The sequence below is a fragment of the Cydia amplana genome, chromosome 11, assembly GCF_948474715.1.
Source record: "Cydia amplana chromosome 11, ilCydAmpl1.1, whole genome shotgun sequence".
In the NCBI taxonomy this organism is placed as follows: Eukaryota; Metazoa; Arthropoda; class Insecta; order Lepidoptera; family Tortricidae; genus Cydia; species Cydia amplana.
Window position 1 is genome coordinate 15,395,989 of NC_086079.1, and position 24,025 is coordinate 15,420,013.

The 24,025-nt window shown below is 36.9% G+C and overlaps 2 protein-coding genes and 1 non-coding gene across 6 annotated transcripts in view; 2 read left to right on the forward strand and 1 right to left on the reverse strand.

The window, feature by feature from the left end:
* Positions 1–491: 491 nt before the first annotated feature.
* On the forward strand, positions 492–2,605 carry LOC134652073 (mucolipin-3-like). The gene has a single exon (XM_063507225.1). It carries the CDS (start codon positions 727–729, stop codon positions 2,524–2,526), a length of 1,800 nt encoding a protein of 599 aa, XP_063363295.1. The 5' UTR covers positions 492–726; the 3' UTR covers positions 2,527–2,605.
* Positions 2,606–6,582: 3,977 nt separating this feature from the next.
* The window catches only part of LOC134652077 (facilitated trehalose transporter Tret1), a 72,210-nt gene continuing 54,767 nt past the window's right edge, over positions 6,583–24,025 (reverse strand). For 2 of the 4 annotated variants that reach the window (XM_063507234.1, XM_063507233.1), the window contains exons 2-3: positions 11,055–11,154; positions 6,584–8,452 (exon numbers count right to left, since the gene is read on the reverse strand). In XM_063507234.1, the coding sequence (XP_063363304.1) occupies positions 7,095–8,452; positions 11,055–11,154 (1,458 nt within the window). In that variant the 3' untranslated portion in view covers positions 6,584–7,094. Of the gene's footprint in view, positions 8,453–11,054; positions 11,155–12,119; positions 12,327–24,025 lie in introns of those variants that run through there. The other 2 variants (XM_063507232.1, XM_063507231.1) reach the window with 2 other exon arrangements.
* LOC134652527 (U6 spliceosomal RNA) lies at positions 23,538–23,641 on the forward strand. Its single transcript, XR_010097189.1, has one exon. It is a non-coding gene; the product is annotated as a U6 spliceosomal RNA (small nuclear RNA).

A 24,025-nucleotide genomic window follows, 5' to 3' on the forward strand; every position in this document is an offset into this window, starting at 1 on the left:
ACTATACTCATCCTTTTCTTTTGGGTGCTAGTACTAGTGTAAGACAAAGATAGTATGACTCTCTCCTCTCTCCATCTATGTTTGAAATAAGACAGTCCTTTGACACACTTATATATAGGTAAAGAGAGCCCTCTTGAAGCATTTTATGGAAACTCATTTGAAAGCGCCATCTCTGATTCTTCGCCGAAACTAAGTATGTTTGTGTGCCTGCACAACTACATATGCATCCATACGTGTACTTTCGTCCCACATAATATTAGGTCTACTTGGGCGGTTTACAAGTCCATTTTTTGTTTGGTTTCTTGTAACAAAAAACTTCGTAATCGGAAGTCAACTTTACGCAATAGTATGTTGTCGGGGGCAAAATATAGAAATCGCCTGCATCTTTACTGACGTAAACTACATTTCCAGTGTCCCCCCCCTGGGGTGACCATTGGGTGACTGACAGGCTGACTTGAGCCTGACGGAACGTGATTTACTTGCTTGATTTCGATTGTGCGCATTGAACATTGCAGTGTTAAGTGTCAAAAGAAATCAGAAAATGTAGTGATTTTAATTGAACAACAGGGTACACAAATCAATTTAATAATACCCATAATTCTACATTATCTTGTCAGCGGAAGCCCGTATAGATCTATTTACGGATCGAGCTTTATGTCCAAACAAAGGCATTAAAGATTCATCTGATATTTGTTTACTTGCGTAATTATAATAGAAGCTATAGCAATGGAAGCTATAAGCTCATCGCCAGAAGAGCACACAGCTTCTGAAGGGGAGGAATCCAGAAAAATGACCAGAGAATCACCAGGAAATCACAATAATCAAGGTTTTCCTCAGGCGACCTCTTCCGCGAACATTTCACAGTTGGAAGAAAAAATGCGTCGTAAGCTGCAGTTTTTCTTTATGAACCCGATCGAGAAGTGGCACGCCAAGCGGAAGTTTCCATACAAGTTCGTCGTGCAGCTCATCAAGATAGTACTGGTGACGTTGCAGCTGTGTTTGTTTGCTCACAACAGATACAATCACGTCAACTATACTGAAGATAACAGGGTGAGCTTCTCACATTTATTTCTTCTTGGCTGGGACTCTACGCGCGAGATCAACGCGTATCCGCCGGGCGCAGGCCCACTGGCTGTCTACAAATTGGATGAATTCTATAATGCACTAGATTATGCTTACGCTGGATACTATAATCTTTCCAATGCCATTGGACCATACTCTTACAATGATGAAAATAATAGTCCACCCCCTCCAGTGTTCTGCCAGTTCAACTACAAAAGAGGTATTATAAACGGCTTCAATGAAAGTTATGAATTTAATGCAGAAATAGTATCCTCATGTGTTAATTTCACTAAAACTGAAGGGTATTTTAGTTCTCAGAGGTTCATAAAAGAAACAAACTTGGAAGTTGATTTTGCATCTTTAGTAAGAGCTGAACTAATGTTTTCTATTAAAACTATAAACTTCAGAGCTGCAGGACCCATCACTCCACCGGACTGCTTCCGATTTGATGTTGCTATTGTTTTTGACAACGAAGACCATGACGGTCAAATGTCTTTGAGCTTGGAAGCCGAACCATATAAACTAGCTTGTAAAGGAGACAAAGAATATGTGACAGACAACAAAATTGATCAGATATTACGAAGCATCCTCAACATCCTAGTTATTTTGATTTGTTCTACGTCACTAATGTTGTGCAGTCGGGCAATTTACCGAGCTCAACTTTTAAAAGAGCTCACAGTCCAATTCTTCCGACAGGCCTACAATAAGGAACTAAGTCTGGACGGAAGACTAGAATTCCTAAATATTTGGTACATCATGATCATTGTCAATGACATCCTCATTATCATGGGGTCAGCCATCAAGGAGCAAATAGAGCGCAACCAGTTCACCAATGACCAATGGAATGTCTGCTCATTATTTTTAGGAACCGGAAACCTGTTGGTTTGGTTCGGAGTACTGAGATACTTAGGCTTTTTCAAGACCTACAATGTTGTCATCCTAACATTAAAGAAAGCCGCTCCTAAGATATTCAGATTCTCAATATGTGCACTCCTCCTTTATGCAGGTTTTACTTTCTGTGGGTGGTTAATACTAGGTCCGTATCACATGAAGTTCCGATCACTTGCCACAACCTCTGAATGTCTTTTCTCTTTAATAAACGGAGATGATATGTTTGCTACCTTTTCAGTCATGTCCAAGAAGTCCCACTTACTTTGGTGGTTCAGCCGTATATACCTGTACTCATTCATCAGCTTGTACATTTATGTTGTTCTGAGTTTGTTTATTTCAGTTATTATGGATGCATATGATACGATTAAACAGTACTATAAAGAGGGTTTTCCTAAGAGTGACTTGCATACATTCATGGGCGCTCCGCGGTGCGATGACGTGTCGTCGGGGCTGTACCGCACTCAGAGTTCGTCTTCCCTAAATGCCACTATGAATTCATTGTTTTGTTGTAACTTCTACAGAAGTGCATACTGTAAGATAGAAGGGGGCGGATCCAGTTTAAACCTGTTGTAGATTAAATTAATTAAACCTTGTTGTTATTAACGAATGTACATAGTTATATTATCAAAGAATAGTATTAATTTTGTAAAGAGTGTCAATATAATAACAAAAAATCATATATTTCGCCTATAAACATTCTCTAAAAGAACCCATAAAAATACATGAGTTTATAATTTAAATTGATTTTGCTAAAAACTACAAGATAGAATCTGCTGTTTCAGAGACACGAATTAGCGTTTAACATTGGCACTGTTTATAATTGGCTCTTCTCTGATTATTTATAAGTGTTTGTATGATATTACATTATCTGTATATGTCGCAATCATATTAGAAATTAGGGCAGCTACGTGAGGTATCTTCGAGGCTGACATGTTGAAATCCCAAAGTTAAGGTTTAGGGCTTTTGGTACAGTCAATAGCAGATTTATCTGAACCAGATGAACAGTCAAATTATTCATCTGTGTAGACATAGGTATTTTCTGCTGACTGTACTTAACTTTAGTTACCAAAGGAAGATTTTTCTTGCCTACCTAAGTCAAATTAAAATCATGCATAGATAAAATATATGAACGAAAATATAGATTTTAAGAATGTAACTATGTAGTTCAAATACCTACTGGTATGATATTTTTAACATTATTATTGTTGTATTACATTAGACAACAAACGAAGGTATTTATTTTATAATATACCTATTCAATAATGCACTTCCATCATAAAATATCATGAATCATGATAGAAACGAAACTTTTGGGGTTGTTGTATTTCCTCATGTCATTTTATCGATATTAAGATAGGTATACCTATCTTCCATTTTCTTATTGCGCATGTTTTTTTAATAAAAATAATATTTTTATATTTAGGTATTTCATGTTAAATAAATCGAGAATATTTTTGCATGATGGACCAGACCACCTTGTTGCATAATTATATCATATATGTATATGTAACCTATGTAATTGTATTTTGTTTAATGTCGCCAAAACTAGTTAGTTCTACAGGTTGTTAGTGCGACTTGGTGGACAGTACCTACTTACCTATGTTTTAATTATAAATACCCATGTAATCATTATGTGGTTCGGAAATGGTACAAGCAATTTTAGTTTTATTTTTGTTAAAATAAAATCCAAGATAGCTTTTCTACCTATAAGTAGTTTAACTTTGAGGATCATCCCCCAAACGATTATATTTTCGAAATAGGGAAAGAGAAATAATTACATAATACACATATAATTCATATTAAAGTAAAAGTGTAACTCGCTAATTCATCAAACTAGAGCATGTAATTTATTAATATAAATATATATACCTAACAGAACAATGGAAAAGTCATTAATGTATTATTCTATACCTATCTAGAAATATACCTATTTTTGTACCCACCGATCTTTGTTTGACTCTGGTTACAACCGATATTATGCATATATGTCGCAAAGTTCGATTCCATAAATCATTTAAATTTAGACCTTACCGTTTATACAATACGGTTGATTAAATGTTGCAGATTTCTGACAAACAGTAACGGACACCGGGGCCGTAATCAGAGCTGAAATGTGCTAGTGCTATATCACCTAGCCGTTATCATTCAATGCAAATTAACTCTTAATGCTTTGAGAAAAGGCGTAATTTTGCAACATTTTAATTGAGCGAGGTACGAGTTTCCGAAAATTATCATCCGACGCAAGTAGAGTTGATCGACTCAAGTTGTATTTGAAATCCGAACCTTTGCCCCAGATACCTAGGTTCATTATGAATTATGATATGATTGCAAAAGAGATTGTCGTTACAGTCTACGTAGGTACCTAATTTATAGCCACCCAATATGCAAGTCCTACGGTAACATAAATTTTCTTGAATTATCAACTGAAATTGACGAAGCGTAACACCTCCTCTCCTCTATTGAACATTGATTGATTTATTAATTGGTTTCTGTTCTATTCTCAATTCTAAACCGATTCTCGGAAACTATAGTTCCATTTTATTGATTTATTGTCGATTCAATTTTTGGAGACTCCAATATGGGGGTTTGGTCTACAGCTCACAGAACCACTAGTTAGTGGACGGCTTAAAACTTACTGCTAGCGTGAGCTTAATTTTTATCTGTTCCACGGGATAATTACAATCAAGACAATTTTATGCGATTATAATGAATGAATAAGCAGATTTATTCAAGCATAGGTTACTTAAGTGAATCAATATTTCTATACTATAATGAATCAGCTTTAAGCAGTATGATATGACGAATCGCTTACCTGCACAGTCGGGCAACTTATTAAGTAAATGCCTACTAATAATATTATAATATTATTGTGCATTTTCCGTCGAAATTTGGTCATCACACTCTGTCAATATAAATCCCTTTCGGAACAAAACAAGTCTACATATGGCAAACGGAAAACGTAGCATATATAAATGCGGTGTCACGTGCGCGTTGCCGAGGATCAGTAATATGAATTGCTTCTAATTTTAAGGCAGATTCGCTCATTAAGGTTCATTTTAAGTATTAGAAGTAATACAACAGAATAATTTCATATTCAACATTTTAATTCTGTAAATAAATTGTAGTTAACTTACGCCTAATTAAATTAACTCACAGCATGCGGCTACAAACGCAGGTATAGTCAAATTAACATTAACACTAAAGTAACTCGCAAATAAATCTCAAAATTTACGCAAATAACTAAAACCATAGTACAAAAGTATGAAATCGTTGTCATTACTTTTAAAATATCAAGTGTATAAATATTCAAATTGCAAGTGTTTGTTGCTATGGCAAATTGTACAACTAAAACGAACATCGATTTAAATAGTTATTCTTAAACATACCATCAAATATTTTCAAAACAAAGCCAATGAGTCAAGATAAAAATTGCGTAAGACATTAAAAATGAACCAATGTTGATTTAAACTAAAACGACAAAGTTAATCTTGACTCGTTGGCTAAGTTTTTACATTGACGACTTATTAAAATTCTCAAATGCACAATAGTGTGAAATATACAGGATTATTAACCTTTTGACCGCCACAGTCGGCTGTGGCCGTCAGCGGAAAGTCTTGCCCAGGACGCCAACTACGGCTACAGCCGACAGCTTCGCCAATGCAATAGGGACTAACGCGGGATTCCGTAAAGTTCAATTTCGCTTGAATAATCGCGATCGCCTGGCGTCCGGGGCACGGCAAATTCCTTCGCCGTCGGGCGTTCAATAGATTAAAAGTCCTCTTTGAGCACAATCTACGCTCTATGTGGTAGTTGGGCGCCATACGTGTTTTTAATTTGCTTTTCATCATCTTTATATAAGAGCGCCATACGTGTTTTTAATTTGCTTTTCATCATCTTTATATAAGAGCGGCAACACACAGTTTATTTAGACACTGACAAAAAATAATTATAATATTAATATAAATTACATAACTATAATATCATTCACTTGTGATCTCGTCAATACTACCCTATAAGGTTTAAATATTTCCCTACTAGTATAATTGAAATATCATTTTATCTCAAAATATATTATCATAACAATACTCTCCTCTATATTTATATAAAAACTACAATGAATAATTCACGAACATTTCGTAGCGGTTTTTTAGGATTTTATAATTTGCACGACATTGTTACAATTTATACAATTTACAACAATCTAGAGAGTCTACTGATTATATTGATATTTGATGATATGGATGTACAGTACAATATCGCCTTGATGTAGCAACGAAGTGGTATGAAATGATTCCTACGGCCTGCCGCTGGTCTTTTAAAGCTTAGTTTAATGCAATATCTATTACTAAATCCGTTCAGTACCTAGTTTTTTTGTATTCATAATATAAAGGTGAGTAGAATTCGTTATAAAACATTGCGTCACGTATAGTAAAATTACGCCTATAGGATTCTGGCAATGTTCTTAAAGCCATTTTCTTTTACTTGACTTATTTAGAAACATAACTAACCTCAAAATGGACGTTCCTTGGCTAATATTTGACTAAAACAGGTATTTTCTCATCTATACAATTTATAAGTGACACAAAGAATTAGTTGTATCTATTAACAAAAATAAAATATAGCTTTTTGAAGCTAGTAACAACCAAATAAAACCAGAAAAAGATGAACTTTACAAACGAATTTCATGTACACAACACGCATCTGACTCAACCAGCAAGCTGCCAAACATTCAAACAACATACAATATATATTTCAATAATAAATATGTATATTAAAACTAAATAAATTCAACATCGGACTTAATTAAGCGGCCGTGGCGCAGGGGCCCAGGGGACAAGTCTTTGGTACTCGCACACAATAAATAAACGTCACTCAAAACATTCTTGGCCAAAGAAGCTAAGATCCACCCACGTCTGATAAAATCGTAACCTCAAAATGTATTTTCTTAAGCTAAATATACTATTTCCCATTACACTTAGAGACAAAATATTTAACATAGCATGGTCATCTGGGATTGATTTTTTAATAAGAATAGTTCAATATATCCAAAAGCATTTCGAGGTTAGAAATTGATTCAGACTAAGAGTGGTCTTCGACGGCGAAACGCCTCAAGTCAGTACAAAATAGTAAACACAGTCTATTTATTTCTTCTCGTCGACGCGTTGCCGCGGCTCCGCGCCGAGCAGCACCTGGATCTCGTCCTCACTACGGCCCTTGGTCTCTGGCACTATGAAGAAGATGAATACAAATCCGAGCAGCATGATGCCCGCAAACAGCCAGAACACCTGTCCTCGGCCGATGGAAGCGTTCAGGGAATTAAAGGTGCTGGTCACGGTGAAAGCGAGCAGCCAGTTGAGCGTACCCGCGGTCGAGCCGACGAACGCCTTGATATCGATGGTGCACAGCTCGCCAGCCATCATCCAAGGAATAGGTCCGAATCCGAGCGAGAACGCTATAATGAAAAGGGACAGCGCCAGCAGAGGCAGCCACGAGATCTGCTGCACCATCGGCGCATCGACGCCGTGAATCGTTTGCAAGAAGAAGAATACGCCCAGAGCGGTCGAGCACACGCACATGACCAGAGCGGACAGGAGCAGAAGGATTCGTCGGCCGAGTTTGTCGACCACGAGACTGGACGTGAGGGTGGCGACCACCTGGATGATGCCGATGATGATGGTGGCGATGGCTGCCGGGATGGACGCGCTGGCCGCCGCGAAGATGTCCGATGTGTTGAAAACCACCGCGTTGATTCCGGACAGTTGCTGGAGTAACATTAGCGAGTAGCAGATCAATAGAGCCTTCAACGCAGTCTTCTTAGTTATAGCGTTGGTAAAAGACACTGGGTTGTTTCTCGACTCTTCGGCCTTCGCTCGCATGTTATTCAGCTCCGTGTCGACGTCGTAGTTCCTGCCGCGGAGTCGGATTAGGGCGTCGCGCGCTTCGTCGGGGCGATTCTTCACGACTAAGAAGTTTGGGCTCTCTGGCATGAAGAAAAATACCACGCCGAAGATGATGGGGATTAAGCCGCAGAGAACGTTGAACACTAAAACGGAGACGTAGCTTCCCACGGCGTAGGCGAATAGGATACCGACAGTTATCATCAGTTGGAAGAAGCTTCCGAGCGTTCCTCTGATGGAGTCCTGTGCGATTTCGCTAGTGTACGCCGGCGCGGTGACACAGAAGGCTCCTCCGGCTATGCCGGTGACGAACCTACCTGCCATCAGCATACCTATGTTCGAAGCAAAGATGATCAGCAGCCATCCGATAGTGAAGGGTATTACTAGGCACAACATGGTTTTCTTCCGGCCTATAGAGTCCATTATGATGCCTATGGGGAAGCAAACCGCCGCGGCGCCGAGGTTGACCATGGAGGAGACCCAGTCGCCCTGAGACTCGGAGACTGAGAAGTCGTAGTCGGTGTTGTTCCCCTGTTTGATCTTGAAGACGACGGGCGACGACCAACCCAGCATGGTACCGGCCGCGAGCGCGCCCAGGGTCGCTGGAAATCACAAATGTAGGGTTGAATACAAATCCTCTATACTTACAGCTAGTGAAAATAGATACAAAGAGAATATTTATAAAATAAAACGAAGACTGTAAAGTGTAAATAGCACATTATTATGTATATCACCCGCATTAATACGTATTTAAACACCAATGGCAAAATAAGGTTATTAAGTTTCTATTTATAGCCATGTGTTTTTGCATTAGTACCTATCAATTTTATTATGAAGTCTAGAAAACATTATTATGGCGACTGTTCGAAGTTTACTTATGAATGCTATGTTTCACCAAACATTAGATTAGGAGGAAAATCAGTAAAATCTGTGACATCTGGCACCACCCCACTTATATATCACATTACCAGTGGCGGATTCTCCATAAGGCACAGTAGGCACGTGCCTAGGGCGGCGAGATATTAGGGGCGGCAAATTGTGACAAAAAAATCGCTGATGATAACAAGAAATAACTTAAAATTAGGCCAGGCAACGAATTCTCAAAAAATGGTATAGAGGGAAATGCTTGGAACACAATTTTTGACTTCGTAACTTTGTTTGAACTAGTTAGGATGTGAACATATCAAAAGTCCCCGGCCGTAGCCCTTGAGCCGGAGGAAGAGGGAGGTGTGAAGGTCCTATTTTTCGGTTTTTCGCTTATATCTCGGAAACTATGCGTTCTAACGACTGATCATTGTACAAAATGAAAGCTGATTAAATTTGCTACAAGTTTTATACAGTCGAGTATTTCGATAGGTATCTTGTTTAGTTTTTGAGATAGCCGCTCTTGAATGTCTAATTTTGCATTAAATTTCCAAAACCGAAAAATGGAACCTTCAAATCAAACCCCCCTACCCCCGCTCAAGGGCTACGGCCGGGGACTTTTGATATTTTCACCTCCTAACGAGTCCAAACTAAGTTACTAAGTTAAAAATGTGTCCCAAGTATTTCCCTCTATACCTTTTCGTTGCCTGACCTAAATGCAGGGCCGCATTAAGCATGTCGGGGCCCCTAGGCAGTGCAATGCTCGGGGCCCCCTTAGGCCCTTACAGTCAATTCTGCATACATAATGTTCATTTTTCAGTTCAGGGAAGTAAGTTTGTGGTTTTAATTTCAACCTTCAGGTGTCGGTTGAGCCGATCCGAACATGCCGAGCGATGTCTTTTTCGATCTTATTGCGTGGACATAAAGCTTTTTTATATCAGTTTTTGCCGATTCCTTTTTGCGTCAAGTGTGGGGAGAGCCCTTTTTTTCTCAATAGGTAGTTAAATATTGTGCGAGGCTGAACAGCGATTGTCCGACCATAATACCATACGCCGAGCCACATGATTAAAATTAACGTGATAATAATGATATTCCATAGGTTTAAATTCCTATTCATTCACCAGTCAAGTTAGCATGTAGGTACAGGGTTAACCAGAAAAGCAGCAAAAAAACGCGAGCGCAGCGAGCGCGAAATTTTTTGTAAAAAAATTGTGAAAGCGTGTTAAAAAGGCCGGGCCGGGCCTAAAAATCCGAAGTTCCCCAGTGAGCCGAGCTTTCATGCGAGGTCGAAGCCGTGCTTCAGGATAAGCTCAGCTAGAGCACAGACGCTAACCAATGTCCACTGTATTAAAAAGCGAGACCGCAGGCCGAGCTTGGCGCAGCGAGGCCAAAGGCTAAGCTGAAGAAGAGGAGATTTGGAAGACAAACCAAAAATGGAGGTAAAAAGTGAGGCTGAAGGTCGAGTTCAGCAATCTCCACATTACTTAACAAGCCCGAAGCGTACGTATAACCAGCGAGGTGAGCTTTCATGCGAGGCAAAAGGCCAAGCTTCTGAAATCAATGTTTATATTTGTTAAAAAGCGACGCCGAAGGTCGAACTGTAAGAAAACAGCGCTCTGACACGAACCAATCGTCAAATGTTACTCGACAATAATATGTCTTAAGCAAGAGTTACTCGGAGATGAGGTATTAGGCCCTCGGGAGCCTGAAAATCGAGCTCGATATTACAGACTTTAAATCTATAAAATAACTTAATAACATAATGATCGTGTATCTGAGAAACTGATATTGGACCTTAAGTAGGTATAAATGTTTAGGTACAATAATAACAATATTTATGAATTTTGGCCATATGAAACAAATATTGTTTTTGGCGCGCGCGGGGCCGCCGGGGCCCCCTATCCGAGGCGGGGCCCCCTAGCCGAAGCGGGGCCCATAGGCAGTTGCCTACTCTGACTTAGGGTTAATCCGGCCCTGCCTAAATGTAGTCAATATGATGGGTGCTGATGCTGAAGGGGCGGCTACAGGGTCTGGGCCTACGGCGGCAAAGACTGCAAATCCGCCACTGCACATTACCCATTCAATGCAACTGATCAAATAGGTATCTAGTTCATGTAAAACCAATGATACCTACACCACTCTTTATGATGTATGAGCAATAGACATGCACATTGCCAAATAAGATTTCTGGCAATGTGCATGCTATTTTGCATCAAAAATACTTTATCAAATATCTGCAGTCTGCTGCAGAAATAACTGACCCCCTGCATAGAAATTTGTTTGCAGGAGGGGTCATTTTCATTCAGGGGTCAGTTTAGTGTTGTTGTAGTGAGTAAATACCTGCTAGCGCAGCAATGTACTGCGGCAGCTTGCGCCCGGTGTTACGGGACTCCACCAGCACATCATGGGACACGCCAATGTTTGCCATCCCGTCTGTGCGCTGGAATTAATGAAAAATAAAATTAATAACATGACCATGGGTCCTGTAGCATAATCAAGTATAATGAAAATAAAGTTTGTCAAAGGACTGTCTCATTTCAAAAACATAGACAGAGAGGATCATACTATATTTGTCTTACACTAGTACTAGCACCCAAAAGAAAAGGATGAGTAGGTATAGTTTTTTTTGTTGTTATTTACTGACAAATTGGTTTGACCAACTATAATAACTCATACACTTTGGTACCTCGGTAGTTGTTTGGTTTGAATTTGGAACCCATTTCAAATCTGGGGCTCATAGTATGGTTGAAGTTTAGATAAATGGTTTATATTTTCATATTGGCAATTTGGCATATGTTTGCCAGTATAAACAAATTTTACCAATACTGGCAAATCTTGAAAACAGATTAACTAATAGAGTCTGTGCGGAAAGAGAAGAGTCGTGGAATGCCCCATACATTTCACGACTCTTCTCTTTCCGCACAGACTCTATCTGATGCATTAATGCAGTTTCCTAAGCTACTTTGTGGTGTCATCTCCTAATTTTTCTAACTCAATTATAGATAATATACCTACTTAAATTAATTTTTAAAATTAACACTTTAATGTATCGAAAAATCATCCAAAGTTTTGTTCTCTGTTGTTTTGTACTTATGTCAAATATTCATAACAATTTTATCTAAGGGATAAGATAAACTGGAAAAGTAATATCAAAACAAAAAGTGGCCTCAATGTAATATAGTTTCCAGTTGTTGAATAACAGGTCTTAGTCAAAAACAATCTATTCTGTTCGTGCTACTTGTGTTCATTGAAACCCAATAAAACACTCCATTCTTTGCTAACAATGCTATTGAAATGACCTAGAAAAATTGTTTGTGCTAATGAATTCACAAAAAACCGTGGCAATGGAAAAGATAAAAAAAGGTTAAAGTTATGGAATCTTCCACAGTCTAATGGCGCAAATACCTCATTTTGGATGATGCTGGGACCAGGCACTGCGGTAATTGCGGACAAAAGTGGCTGCGTCTCAGAATCAACAACATGATTACGTCTAAATAGAGACGACCTCATTTTAAATGGATAATTTGTATTAGCACTGTAAAACAAACGTCCATAACGTGTATTTGCTTGATGCAAACTGTTCCATTTCAATTTACACGGACCGAAAATTCACAAAACAGAGCTGACTGTGTTTATGTTGTGTTTTTGTGACTTCTTTACTTGATATTCTTGATAATGTTGTGTTGCTTTGAGCAACCAATGACAACCTGTCAAAGTGACCTTGTCAATGACGTTGAGTTTGGTGATTGCTTGTAAAAATAAAATTTCAGACTTGGACAGGGACAGAATATTACAAGTAGAAAAACGCCTCTGAAGCGACACTTTGTGTGTACTAGGGATTGACAAGCTAGAAAACCGGTATTTTATTATTTGTATGTTGGCAGATGGTTGGAGCAGAGGGGTGAACAACGCGCACCGCAACGTGCCGCAACTGCCGTGTGTTACGACTTTAATATTGTCGTTGTTTGAAGTTGGTCAAGCAAATCTTGTCAGTAAAAAAAGGTGCGAATTCAAATGTTCTATGGGACGATATCCCTTCGCGCCTACATTTTTCAAATTTGCCGCCTTTTTCTGCAACTGTAAAACGTTCCAAACATAGCATAATTCTTGTATATTTATATATACATATATTTCGGGGATCTCGGTAACGGTTGGGTAACGGCTCTAACGTTTTCGATGAAATTTGCTAGGGTTTTCGGAGGCGAAAAATCGATCTAGCTAGGTCTTATCTCTGGGAAAACGCGCATTTAAGAGTTTTTATATGTTTTCCCACCAAAGCTCGGCCTCCCAGATATTGTTTCCTTTATAGGCGGCATAATAATATAAGTGACGCAATTGACGCAAACCAAAACCACGCACACCGCAATAGTCGTAATACGCCTACGAAATTGTATTAGCAATAAATGGTTGAACTGGAGTTTGTAAAGACAGATTTTTCTGGCTCAGGAATGCGACTCTATGATTGTTCGAATTTATTTGTTGCCCAAATACATATTACATAATACTAAATTTACGGTGGGGAATAAAAAAATAAAAACCGGCCAAGTGCGAGTCGGACTCGCGTACGGAGGGTTCCGCACCATCAACAAAAAATAGAGCAAAAAAATCGTGTTTGTTGTATGGGAGCCTGTCTTAAATATTTATTTTATTTTATTTTTAGTATTTGTTGTTATAGCGGCAACAGAGATACATCATTTGTAGAAATTTCAACTGTCTAGCTATCGCGGTTCATGAGATACAGTCTGGTGACAGATGGACGGACAGCGAAGTCTTAGTAATAGGGTCCCGTTTTTTACCCTTTGGGTACGGAACCCTAAAAAGTGAGACTGTGACAAGGACAAACAATAATAGCGCTTTCGCTGCTACTCCTACTAAAAGATACATAAGACTATCCCGTTCGGTCATTTCCCCCACCCCTCATGCCAGATCCAGTTATATAAGGTAAAGGGCCCCAAGTTCGTGTTAGTACGTTATTTCGTTAGTTTTGTTTCTGGCGCAAATAATAAGGAATTCAAGTATTGTTTATTTAAATTATACATATGAAAAAAATCTGTATTATTTAATCTCTTCAATAAAATAATAACCAATATTTTAGTGATTAAACTGAGAGTAATACGACGGTTGAAACTGTCAGACGGCCGCGAACAGCTGTGTTGTATGCGTGCACTTTTTTTAGGCGTAAGGTGCGCGCTCTCACTTGTTAAGCTTATACGAAGGAAAAGCTAAACCCATTCGAATAAAAGTTTTTGGGAGTGTTTCTGTGGGTTCCTTAGTAATTGATTTGATAAGAAAAAATATTGAATATATGCATAGAAATACCTTAAAATTGCAATAAATCGACTCACGAAATAGCGGTCATTTTATTTTTCGTGTGTCTCCTATTTCGTGCCACTAACGAATCAAGGTTTTTCTAGATACATTTTGAGTGCTTGTTGTTAAATAGAACAACGAAGATAATTTAAAAAATAAATTAGAAAACAATTAATGTATTTCATGAAGTTTCGTATGAGCGAAATTCGGTATATGTTTTTTTCACTAGAATTCTCATAAAACGAGTTTGAATGTGACCCGAGTTATATATATAAATTTTTAAGGTATATTCCACGTATATTCTCATATTAACTACTAGCACAATTTTATTTATAATTCGACTACGTCTCGTTTTGTAACTTCGACCCTTGAATTTTAAGAACCAATTATGAGCTGTTGCATACATTACTTTTTCTATGACAGCTGCAGCAAAAAAAAAAAAAAAAAAAAAAAAATTATTAAAAAAAAGTTATTATTAAAAAAAAAAGTTATTATTAAAAAAAAAGTTATTATTAAAAAAAAAGAGTTATTATTTAAAAAAAAAAGAGTTATTATTTAAAAAAAAAGTTATTATTAAAAAAAAAAAGAGTTATTATTGTAAATGAAAACACCTCTTTCAATCAAGATGATCGGAACTTGTATCTTTAAAAAAAATAAAGCAGTTGTATTATACTCATAAGATGACTGCTAGCAGTCATCTTATGAGCCTATAGACAAAGCATTCAAATGACATTGCTTTAGATATCACTGTCAGTCATTTAATTGACACATTTAAGTGCTGGAGTAGAAAAAATAATTTAAATGATTATCAGCAAATTATCACCAATTACTCTAAGAAAACTTTATTCCGAAACAGGGGACACGAATTCACGAACTTAGGGGTCAATTTCTGAACACGATTTTTTTTCTGTCCGTGATGAAAATCGCGGGTTAGCATCAGACAATACTTACCAATTTTTTTTTACATAAAGAAGTCACACTTTCACACCGAGTTCCATATGAATTCACTGATTAGTTGGTTTTTAGAGTACACATAAAAATACCTAAAGGCTCAAATTACTACTCCCGTGCCCTGTCCGGAATCTACTTTTGAGCATAATGAAAAATCCTACGAAAAATTCTACATTAGTATCACTAATTTAGTGTCAAATACTTAAACTAGATGATATTTACTATCACTGAGCACATATACTATTAACTTCATTGTGGTAAATAACTCGTGATCGACGTTTAAATTTTGTCCGAGCGCGCGAGTAAAATTTCGTCGGCAAAACTCAAAGGGCTCTGACAGCCGACGTTTGTATTTGAACCGCCTCGTATCCCGCCTCACCTGTAGTGGCAGTATTCGGCTGTCTCTCAAAGCAAGCGGATGTAAGTCAAGCCGCGGCGTGTTCGAGCAAATCGCGTAAGTATTTCGGAATCCGGGTGGGCGACAATTTTTTTCTAATTTCGATGCCCCTTATAAATTTTATTTTCCACATAGCTTTTCAATAGCAATTGTCATATTTACGAGCCCTTTATGTATCTTTATGTAAACGATAACATAACAGTTTGGTCAAACACGATTTAAATTTTTGGCGAATTGTTTTATTACGAATTCTAATTTCCGTGCCCTAATTCCCATAACAAATTTACCTAAAACAGCTGATTAAGTGGCACGGGAATTAGAAAGTATTACATATATTGTCAACAAATCTTTTATTGGGGGCACTGTAAGTTAATTGGCAATGTTTACGTCATATTATTATTACTTATATATATTGGCATTGAATATATATTATATGTAATAATAATACGACGTATATCTTTCTATTTTACATTTAAGGAAATCTTAAAGAATGCACAAAAATCTGTGAATAGTTTTTTAGCATAAGTACTATAGTACTTACATACAGGATCGACCCGAATAACCCGGGCAATTTTAATACGTAAGGTAAGGAGGGGTAAGGCGACACCGGGGTAAGACTATCACTTGTATGGAATCCTTGTACTGTTAGTCTTGCCCCACCTTACCTTATTCATTGATCATATTATAACATTAAAATATTATATAAACATAAAACTATTTCTGGAATTATTACATATTATAATACCTGTACCTAAGGTTACATGAAACAAAATGAATCACATTTGCAATGTTTTGTTTTTGTAAATTTGACAGCTGACAGCGTATGCCGTATAAAGTTTAAATATCTGGGAGACCGAGCTTTGCTTGGAAAACATATAGGTACCTACCTACCTAAAAACTCAAAAATGCGCGTTATCCAGAGATAACACCTACCTAGATAGATTTTTCACCCCAGAAAACCCTCATATATGATAAAATTTCATCGAAATCGTTAGAGCCGTTTCCGAGATCCCCGAAATATATACAAGAATTGCTCGTTTAATAGATTAGTTGTTATAAATTAGCTTTTCTAATACAAGAAAAATTAAATATATCCTATTCTTACTATATTATAAATGCGAAAGTATCTCTGTCTGTCTGTCTGTTATCTCGTCACGCTTAAACCGCTGAACCAATATCATGTTGATGATATTTGGCATGGAGATAGTTTGAGGCCCGGGGAAGGACAAAGGATCTGGGGACACGGCAGTGCCGCCGCCAAGTCGAGCAAAACAAAGTGGCACGGTCAAAATAACATTTAATTTGAACATGTAATCTAAGAATTAATGCACTTTAAAATCCCTTAGTTTTGTCACTGACACAATCACTCACGATCATCATTATTCTAAGGTACTTCTAGCATACCCACAAGTTCCAAATTTGAAACGTAATTAGGTTTAAGCTTTTTAAGCCAATAAAAATCTAATAATACTGCAATATTAGTCACGTTCTAAAGATCTAATAACTGCATAAATAAGTTTGTAATCCTATAGAAATATATGCGATAACAAATTTACCTTTTAGTTCTTACAATTAGTAGGGAAAGTAAAGGTACACTACGATGTACGATGTGAGTATGAATAAAGATGTATATAGTTATGATATGTGTATACATAGTATCAGTATGGTATGGGTATGATTACCTGAAAAGAAGGACAGCCTACAAAAAGAGATGGGATCCTATCAAAAACATTACATGTAAAAAGATGCAAGTCTCGCAACGCAGTTCTTCTACTACAAAAAAAGTTTTGATATGTAATGTGAAACCAAGTCGGTTATTTTAGACAATGCCAGGGGGGTATTAAAACCGTAATACTATTAGATACCTTATTAGGGTTCCGTAGCCAAATGGCAAAAAACGGAACCCTTATGGATTCGTCATGTCTGTCTGTCTGTGATAGTCTTACCCCGGTGATAGTCTTACCCCACCTTACCTCATATGTGGTTAAACAATTGTTTGTGTTATGAATTTATGAAGGCAGCATATTCGATTTCTTCAGATTAACTTACACAATAACTTCTTCTCTCTGTGCCCCTATTTATTTCTTAGTATCATTTCCTATACGGCCATAAAGCAGATCATACACCTTGTACCTATCTACATGCAGATACATAATGACACTTTTTAATGAATAGTTTTGTATGTAAGGCGGACATGTTTACGCAACTACTCAAAGTATTGTTTTGAAATATATATATTTAACTAAGAAAGAGAGATTAGTTGCCATTAAAATCAAGGAAACTATTAGTCAAATACGTAGTTTTTAGTGTATCATACTTTCGTAGATTTGTCGTCCGAAACTAAAATTAAAGTAGATAAATATGTTCGATGCCGCTTCAGTATGGTTGAAGTATATTATTGTAGATTAAAATATACATAAATAATAGTTTTAACTACCAAAATAAGCTAAGAAAACAATTCCTGTGCCATGTTCTAATTTCCGTGCTAGTAAAATCTAATTCCCATGGACACACTAATTCCCGTGCCCTGACCAAAATTTTAAATTGAAATAACTTTTATAGTTTTATGAATATTTTTATCCCATAAGAAAATTAATGTTTATTATATTTTTTATCAAATTATCAGCATATTTTTTTTTGTGTAATGTTGGTATTTCAAAATTCCATGGGAATTAGACAAAAATGCTCGTTTGGTGAAATTGACCCAGGAGCTGAGCTAAATTTGTATCACGAAATGGGAGCCAAATAAGAGGTTCACGAAAAAATTCATATAAAAAAAAGTTTCAACTAAAACCCTATAGTTTATACATTAAATTATTAACAAAGAACTAATATAACTTACTCAAAAGCTTTCAAGGTATTGATATGCATAGTAATATTTAAAAAAAAATGCTTAGTAATATACAAACTCTCAAGAGCCTTAACCTGCCGAAACAGGGGCCCTTTACCTTACTGTAGATTCATGTAATTATACGACTATTGCAGCACCACACCTAGCCATTTTTACTGTTTTACATAAATACATTAAAACAATAGCACATGGGTAAGGTTTAAGTACTTTGTCAACAGCTTAAAGCGAGTTACATTCTCGTGGTCATAAAATTTGCAATTTCAACACGGGACATAAAATTAAGTCTGTAGGTAGGTACGAGTATATTATTATAGCTAGCTAGAGTGTTGTTTTTAGAGAACTGGTTTCAAACTAGAGTCTGTGCGGAAAGAGAAGAAATGTATGGAATCCAATACATTCTACGACTCTTCTCTTTTTGCACAGAAGGCCTACCGCGAACCACGTTCGACGTGTTGCCTCCCTGTCACACTTACGTACGAAATTACAAGTGCGACAGAGATGCAACACGTCGAACGTGGTTTGCGGTAGGCCCTCTGACTCTACCTAATATAACCTTGTACGATATTGTATTGTATACATACCTACCTATACATTTTGCCGAAAAATGTTACCCTAGTTTACGTAATGTTTGACTGCTGATGCCCAGGAGGCCAGGGCTATAACCGCGAAAATCGAAGTTCGCAAATTGCGGGCTCTGTCACTCTAATTACGCCTTCATTGGAGTAAAAGAGAAAGATCCCCGCAATTTACGAAAAACGGTTTTCGCGGTAGCCCCTCTGGCCAAGATGCCAATCGTTGATAGAAAACGCCACTCTATAATACCTACTTAAAGAATGTATGGAAATAGTCACGTCACTTTTCGTATCATTTGTCAACCCGACCCGATACATTTTTTTCTTTTCGTTTGTCGACGTACGATTTTCATCTTGGCTAGGGCCCCAGGCGTTCTGCCGGGTGGTCGCACGCACTTGACATTGGCATTGCCACCGCGCCGCTTCGCCCTTGACTCGGTCATTAGAGCTAGCTCACTTCACTATGTACCTAAATTAAAAGTAGCAGCCTGCAAGGCATCTATGTTTTCCTTTTATTTAAGTATTTTTCACGTTACACTACTAAGTAGGTAGGTGTAATTAGGTATTTCGTTGTTGTCATTTTGGCTACGCAACCCTAAAACCGCAGGCGATAGGTTATTCATGAATTATTTAGTAGGTATTCTATTAAACATGTATTCAATCTATTTAAACTATGCTAATTAACTTATTTTAAATAGCGCGGATCACTGCACAACAAAAAAACGCATAGGTATCCTGTCAAAAACACCTACCTACTTAACAAGCGGAGACCTCTGCAAAACGCCAAAGGGCGTTTTTTTTAAAGTTGTCCCCTACACTTTTTTTTCAAATTTGGGATTTTTTATGTTATTTCTACTCAGAATCACGAGCTCTTTCTATCCTAATAGGAGAAAAAAAGTGTCCTAAGGTTTTTATTTCCATTCCGTCACCATTTTTCACAGACTTTGTATGGCGGTCGCGGAATGAAAAGATCGAAAAATGTATGGAAATTTTGGGACACTTTTTTTCTCCTATTAGGATAGAAAGAGCTCGTGATTCTGAGTAGAAATAGCATAAACAATCTCAAATTTGAAAGAAAGTGTAGGGGACAACTTAAAAAAAAAAACGCCCCAAAACGGTAAGCCCAACTACTTGATTTTAGGTTAGCATAGTGTAACCATCATCATTTTCTAATTCCATTTCACTTAAAAATAAACTCCACAGCCCTTACGCCATAAATGTTATTGCCACGTTTTACATTGTAAATAAAAATAAACATTAACGTCTCATTTATACACTATGCAGTAGGTATATAAGTACCTATGCACTTTAATCACAGTTCGTTGCACAACTCAACTATTCATCCTTTAGTGCAAGAATTAAGTTATGTTAATATAGTCAATTGAATATCATTCACAGTATTTATTGAATTGAAACATTATGAGTATATACTGTGTAATTTAGCTTATTCCATAATCTTACAACGACCGCGGGTAGTTGAGCAACAGGCACGCTTCTTGACTCGTGACTATTATTGATGCAGTCAATTGAATGCCAAGCAAAGAATTGTATTTTATAGTCTAGAGTACGTATACTTAACATAAAAATAGACACAGTATAATATGACACGTACAAATTTCAATTGATATACAGCGCACTATAATAAAATAAACTTAGGCACCTAGCTACCTACACGATGACTAAATGGTCATTCGAAAATCATTCGAGACCCCTCTTTCTGAAAACAAAATGGCTTATTAAGTTCACGAATGCGTTAAATAGGTATATGACATAATTTCATAAAATTATGTACCTATCTATAGGTACTCGTATAAGTGGGGGTCATAATCATAACAATTGACAAGATAGCAAGTGGCGACTGAGGACGAAATTTCGGGTTATTCCCACTAGTTACCACCAAGTTGTTACCAGTGGTAACTACTGGGAATTTTTTCCCACCTTTTACCACTGGTAACTACTGGGAAAAATTATTCCCAGTAGTTACCACCAACTCGGTTTAGTGGTAACTTTTTATTCCCAGTAGTTACCACCAAAACTTTGTTAAAGTTAAATACTAATAAAAACAGTATAAATAGTATAGTATAAATATCGAGTGATTTAATAAATAATTGTTAGTCGATTAGTGTTTTAGTAAACTGCCTTAAAAGTGACCAAAAATATAGTTAAACAGTTTAACCGGTACTAGTACAAAAACTATAATATATGTAAGAATAAATTTAATAATCCATTTAGATTATTTTTTAAGTGATTTTATTAGGTAATTCAAAATCACTCTGTATTTATACTCTTACTATTTTTGCTGTTTTTATTAGTATTTAACTCTAACAAAATTTTGGTGGTAACTACTGGGAATAAAAATTCCCAGTAGTTACCACTAAACCGAGTTGGTGGTAACTACTGGGAATAATTTTTCCCAGTAGTTACCAGTGGTAAAAGATGGGAAAAAAATTCCCAGTAGTTACCACTGGTAACAACTTGGTGGTAACTAGTGGGAATAACCCGAAATTTCCTAACGATTTTATGAAGTTTAATATCTTCAACTAGGTATCATCGGAATAGATTATAGATGATTAAAGTCTTCCGGGTTTTAAAATTCTATTGTGTATCATACACGAATAACATACTTGGAACACGCATAATATGACATGGACGTGACATAGGAAACATATTAACAGTTAAATGAGTTAAAGCCAGACTCGCAAATTGGGCACTTCCTATATAGGCACGACGACGCAAAAAGAATTGACTCTAACTACTATCTATTTTTGGGTGGATAATGATGGTTATATTACGCGGATAGTCGAAATATTAGGTAAGTAGGTATTATTTTAGGTAGGTTGAAGAATATTAAAGATTCGAATAAAAATGTCCTGAAATTGGTTGTACCGTTTTAATGAATCAGAGGTAAATGTAGAATGTTGAAATGCAATTTAGGTATTATTGAGAAACTAGTGCAATAATTATTTTTTGTATATATAGGTACCTATTGTATTGTATTTGTACCTATCTATTGTAAGTTTGCTCCAACAAGGTTCTAGCTTTTCTTTAAAGCCTATAATGACAGCCATTAACTTCAAGTAAAAACTCGAGGGTTGCGACCTCGGTTGAAACGAGAGCATTTCACAATCGTTCACTCGTCTTCGACAATTTTAAACCTCATGAAATCAATAGTCGTATTTATATCCTCGGACTATGGAATGTTTCTTTTGTCATGGTAAACTGCGAGGTTTTTCCACTGAAGTGAAACGATAGCGAAAGCTTTCGAGATGTTTTCAAAACGTGACGCGTTCTCAAAAGAAAGGACTGTTTATGTTACTGCCTATTGTGCACGCTGAAATGTTATGATTACACGGATAATAATTTCGAAAATAGTTATGTACCTATATTTAGGTTTGCTTTTGTAATTTTTCGACGTTGTAATTCTAAGAAACACATCTAAATATTCTTAAACACTTTATGGCCTGGATACAGAGTATTTTAATCTTAAGTATATTTATTTACCGATGAACTAGATCCAGCACACATGCCCCTTCCCATAGTTCCGCTAAACACTCCTACAGTCCCCCTAACCACTAATGCCCCGGCCAGAGCGGGGGCCCCAAACACGGCCGCGGCCCCCAAGAACCCCACATCCGACCCGAACTGGCCAAACATTGCAAACACTTCAATTCAATAATCTGAAATTAAACAACTGTACCGATATTCGGAACCTAAAGTAATATATTGAGAGTGGCAACACTGTAGTTAGTCGTATTGTCCTTTTCTAGCATATACGTCCATCTCTCTCCCACACCCCCACCACTTCAGGCAGTTGCGTTTGACAATTTTGACAGTTAGAAACAAACGCAAATTAAACAACTGTACCGATATTCGGAACCTAAAGTAATATATTGAGAGTGGCAACACTGTAGTTAGTCGTATTGTCCTTTTCTAGCATATACGTCCATCTCTCTCCCACACCCCCACCACTTCAGGCAGTTGCGTTTGACAATTTTGACAGTTAGAAACAAACGCAAATTACCTCATTGGCTTGCTGTTTTTCCATCTGGAAGGTCGTGAAGCTAAACTGCTGGTGAGTTTTTGAATTTGTACCCCAGTTTAGCTGACTATATTGAAAAACAGTTTCTAACGGCTTTTGCCGTTCGAAATAAATATTTAAATTTAGTTGTCCGTTAAACTATCTAGCAAATAAAAATGATCCGGAATAGTGATGTGCAAGTGTTTTCAAAGGCTGCCTGCGCGCACCGTGGCTATGCCAATGAAAATACTAAAACACATGGTAGAAAACACATCGAGCTGGTAAAGCGTGCACGTGTCACCATTATAATTTAATTTTATTAAGTCTCTTCCGAGTCTTGTTAGTTTAAATCTTTGTGTGTGTATAATAACGGTTGAAATTATATAATACTTAAATGGTGATGTGTGGAGGTATACCCTTTCAAGTGATTTGTGTTTTCGAATACGAATGGATCGGATAGTTAATACGTGTTACGTAGAACCTACGTATTAAGGTAGAAGCTTATAGACGTGTAGGTTTTTTATCTGTCCAAGTATCTATCAGCAATTTATCTTTTTATCCCGTTCCGGGTTAATATAATATTGCAAAATTAATTTTTTGGTAATAAACTTGCTGATAAATAACGTGTACCCGAATAGGAGTCGACGATATTTCCGCTCTAAGGGACACAAGGTAACGAACAAACCTACATCGCAAACATTGCATTTATTTTTGTGGAAAGTGAGTACTTCGGCAGTACATAAACTTAAATCTGACTAGACATAGAGAGAGATTAGCATGGCTCTGCGCAAGAATGACATGCGAATTCGTGAAGTATTTCACTCTGTATCTATCAACTTATATCTCTCCAACTAGATCTTTGATTTATGTAGGTAGGTACCTACTTAAATATATAACTTAGCAGGTACTTACAGCTTTAAAGGTTAAGGAAAAGAACTCTTGCATGTAGGTGCTATATGTGCTTGTGTTATTTTGAATTTGAATAACTTGATTATTAATTCTATACGTAACTACATACAAGAGGGTCAATTCTTAAGCCTACTTACCTACCTACATAAATAGTACACTTAAATTAAACGTTTCAAATAAAATCGGAAGCCTGTGACATGGAAGGGCATTAACGATACGGGAATCTTTAGATTGATTCATTGACGAAGACGCATGGTTTGGTTCATATTGTCAAATTATATTAGTTAACTGTAGAGTTAAAGT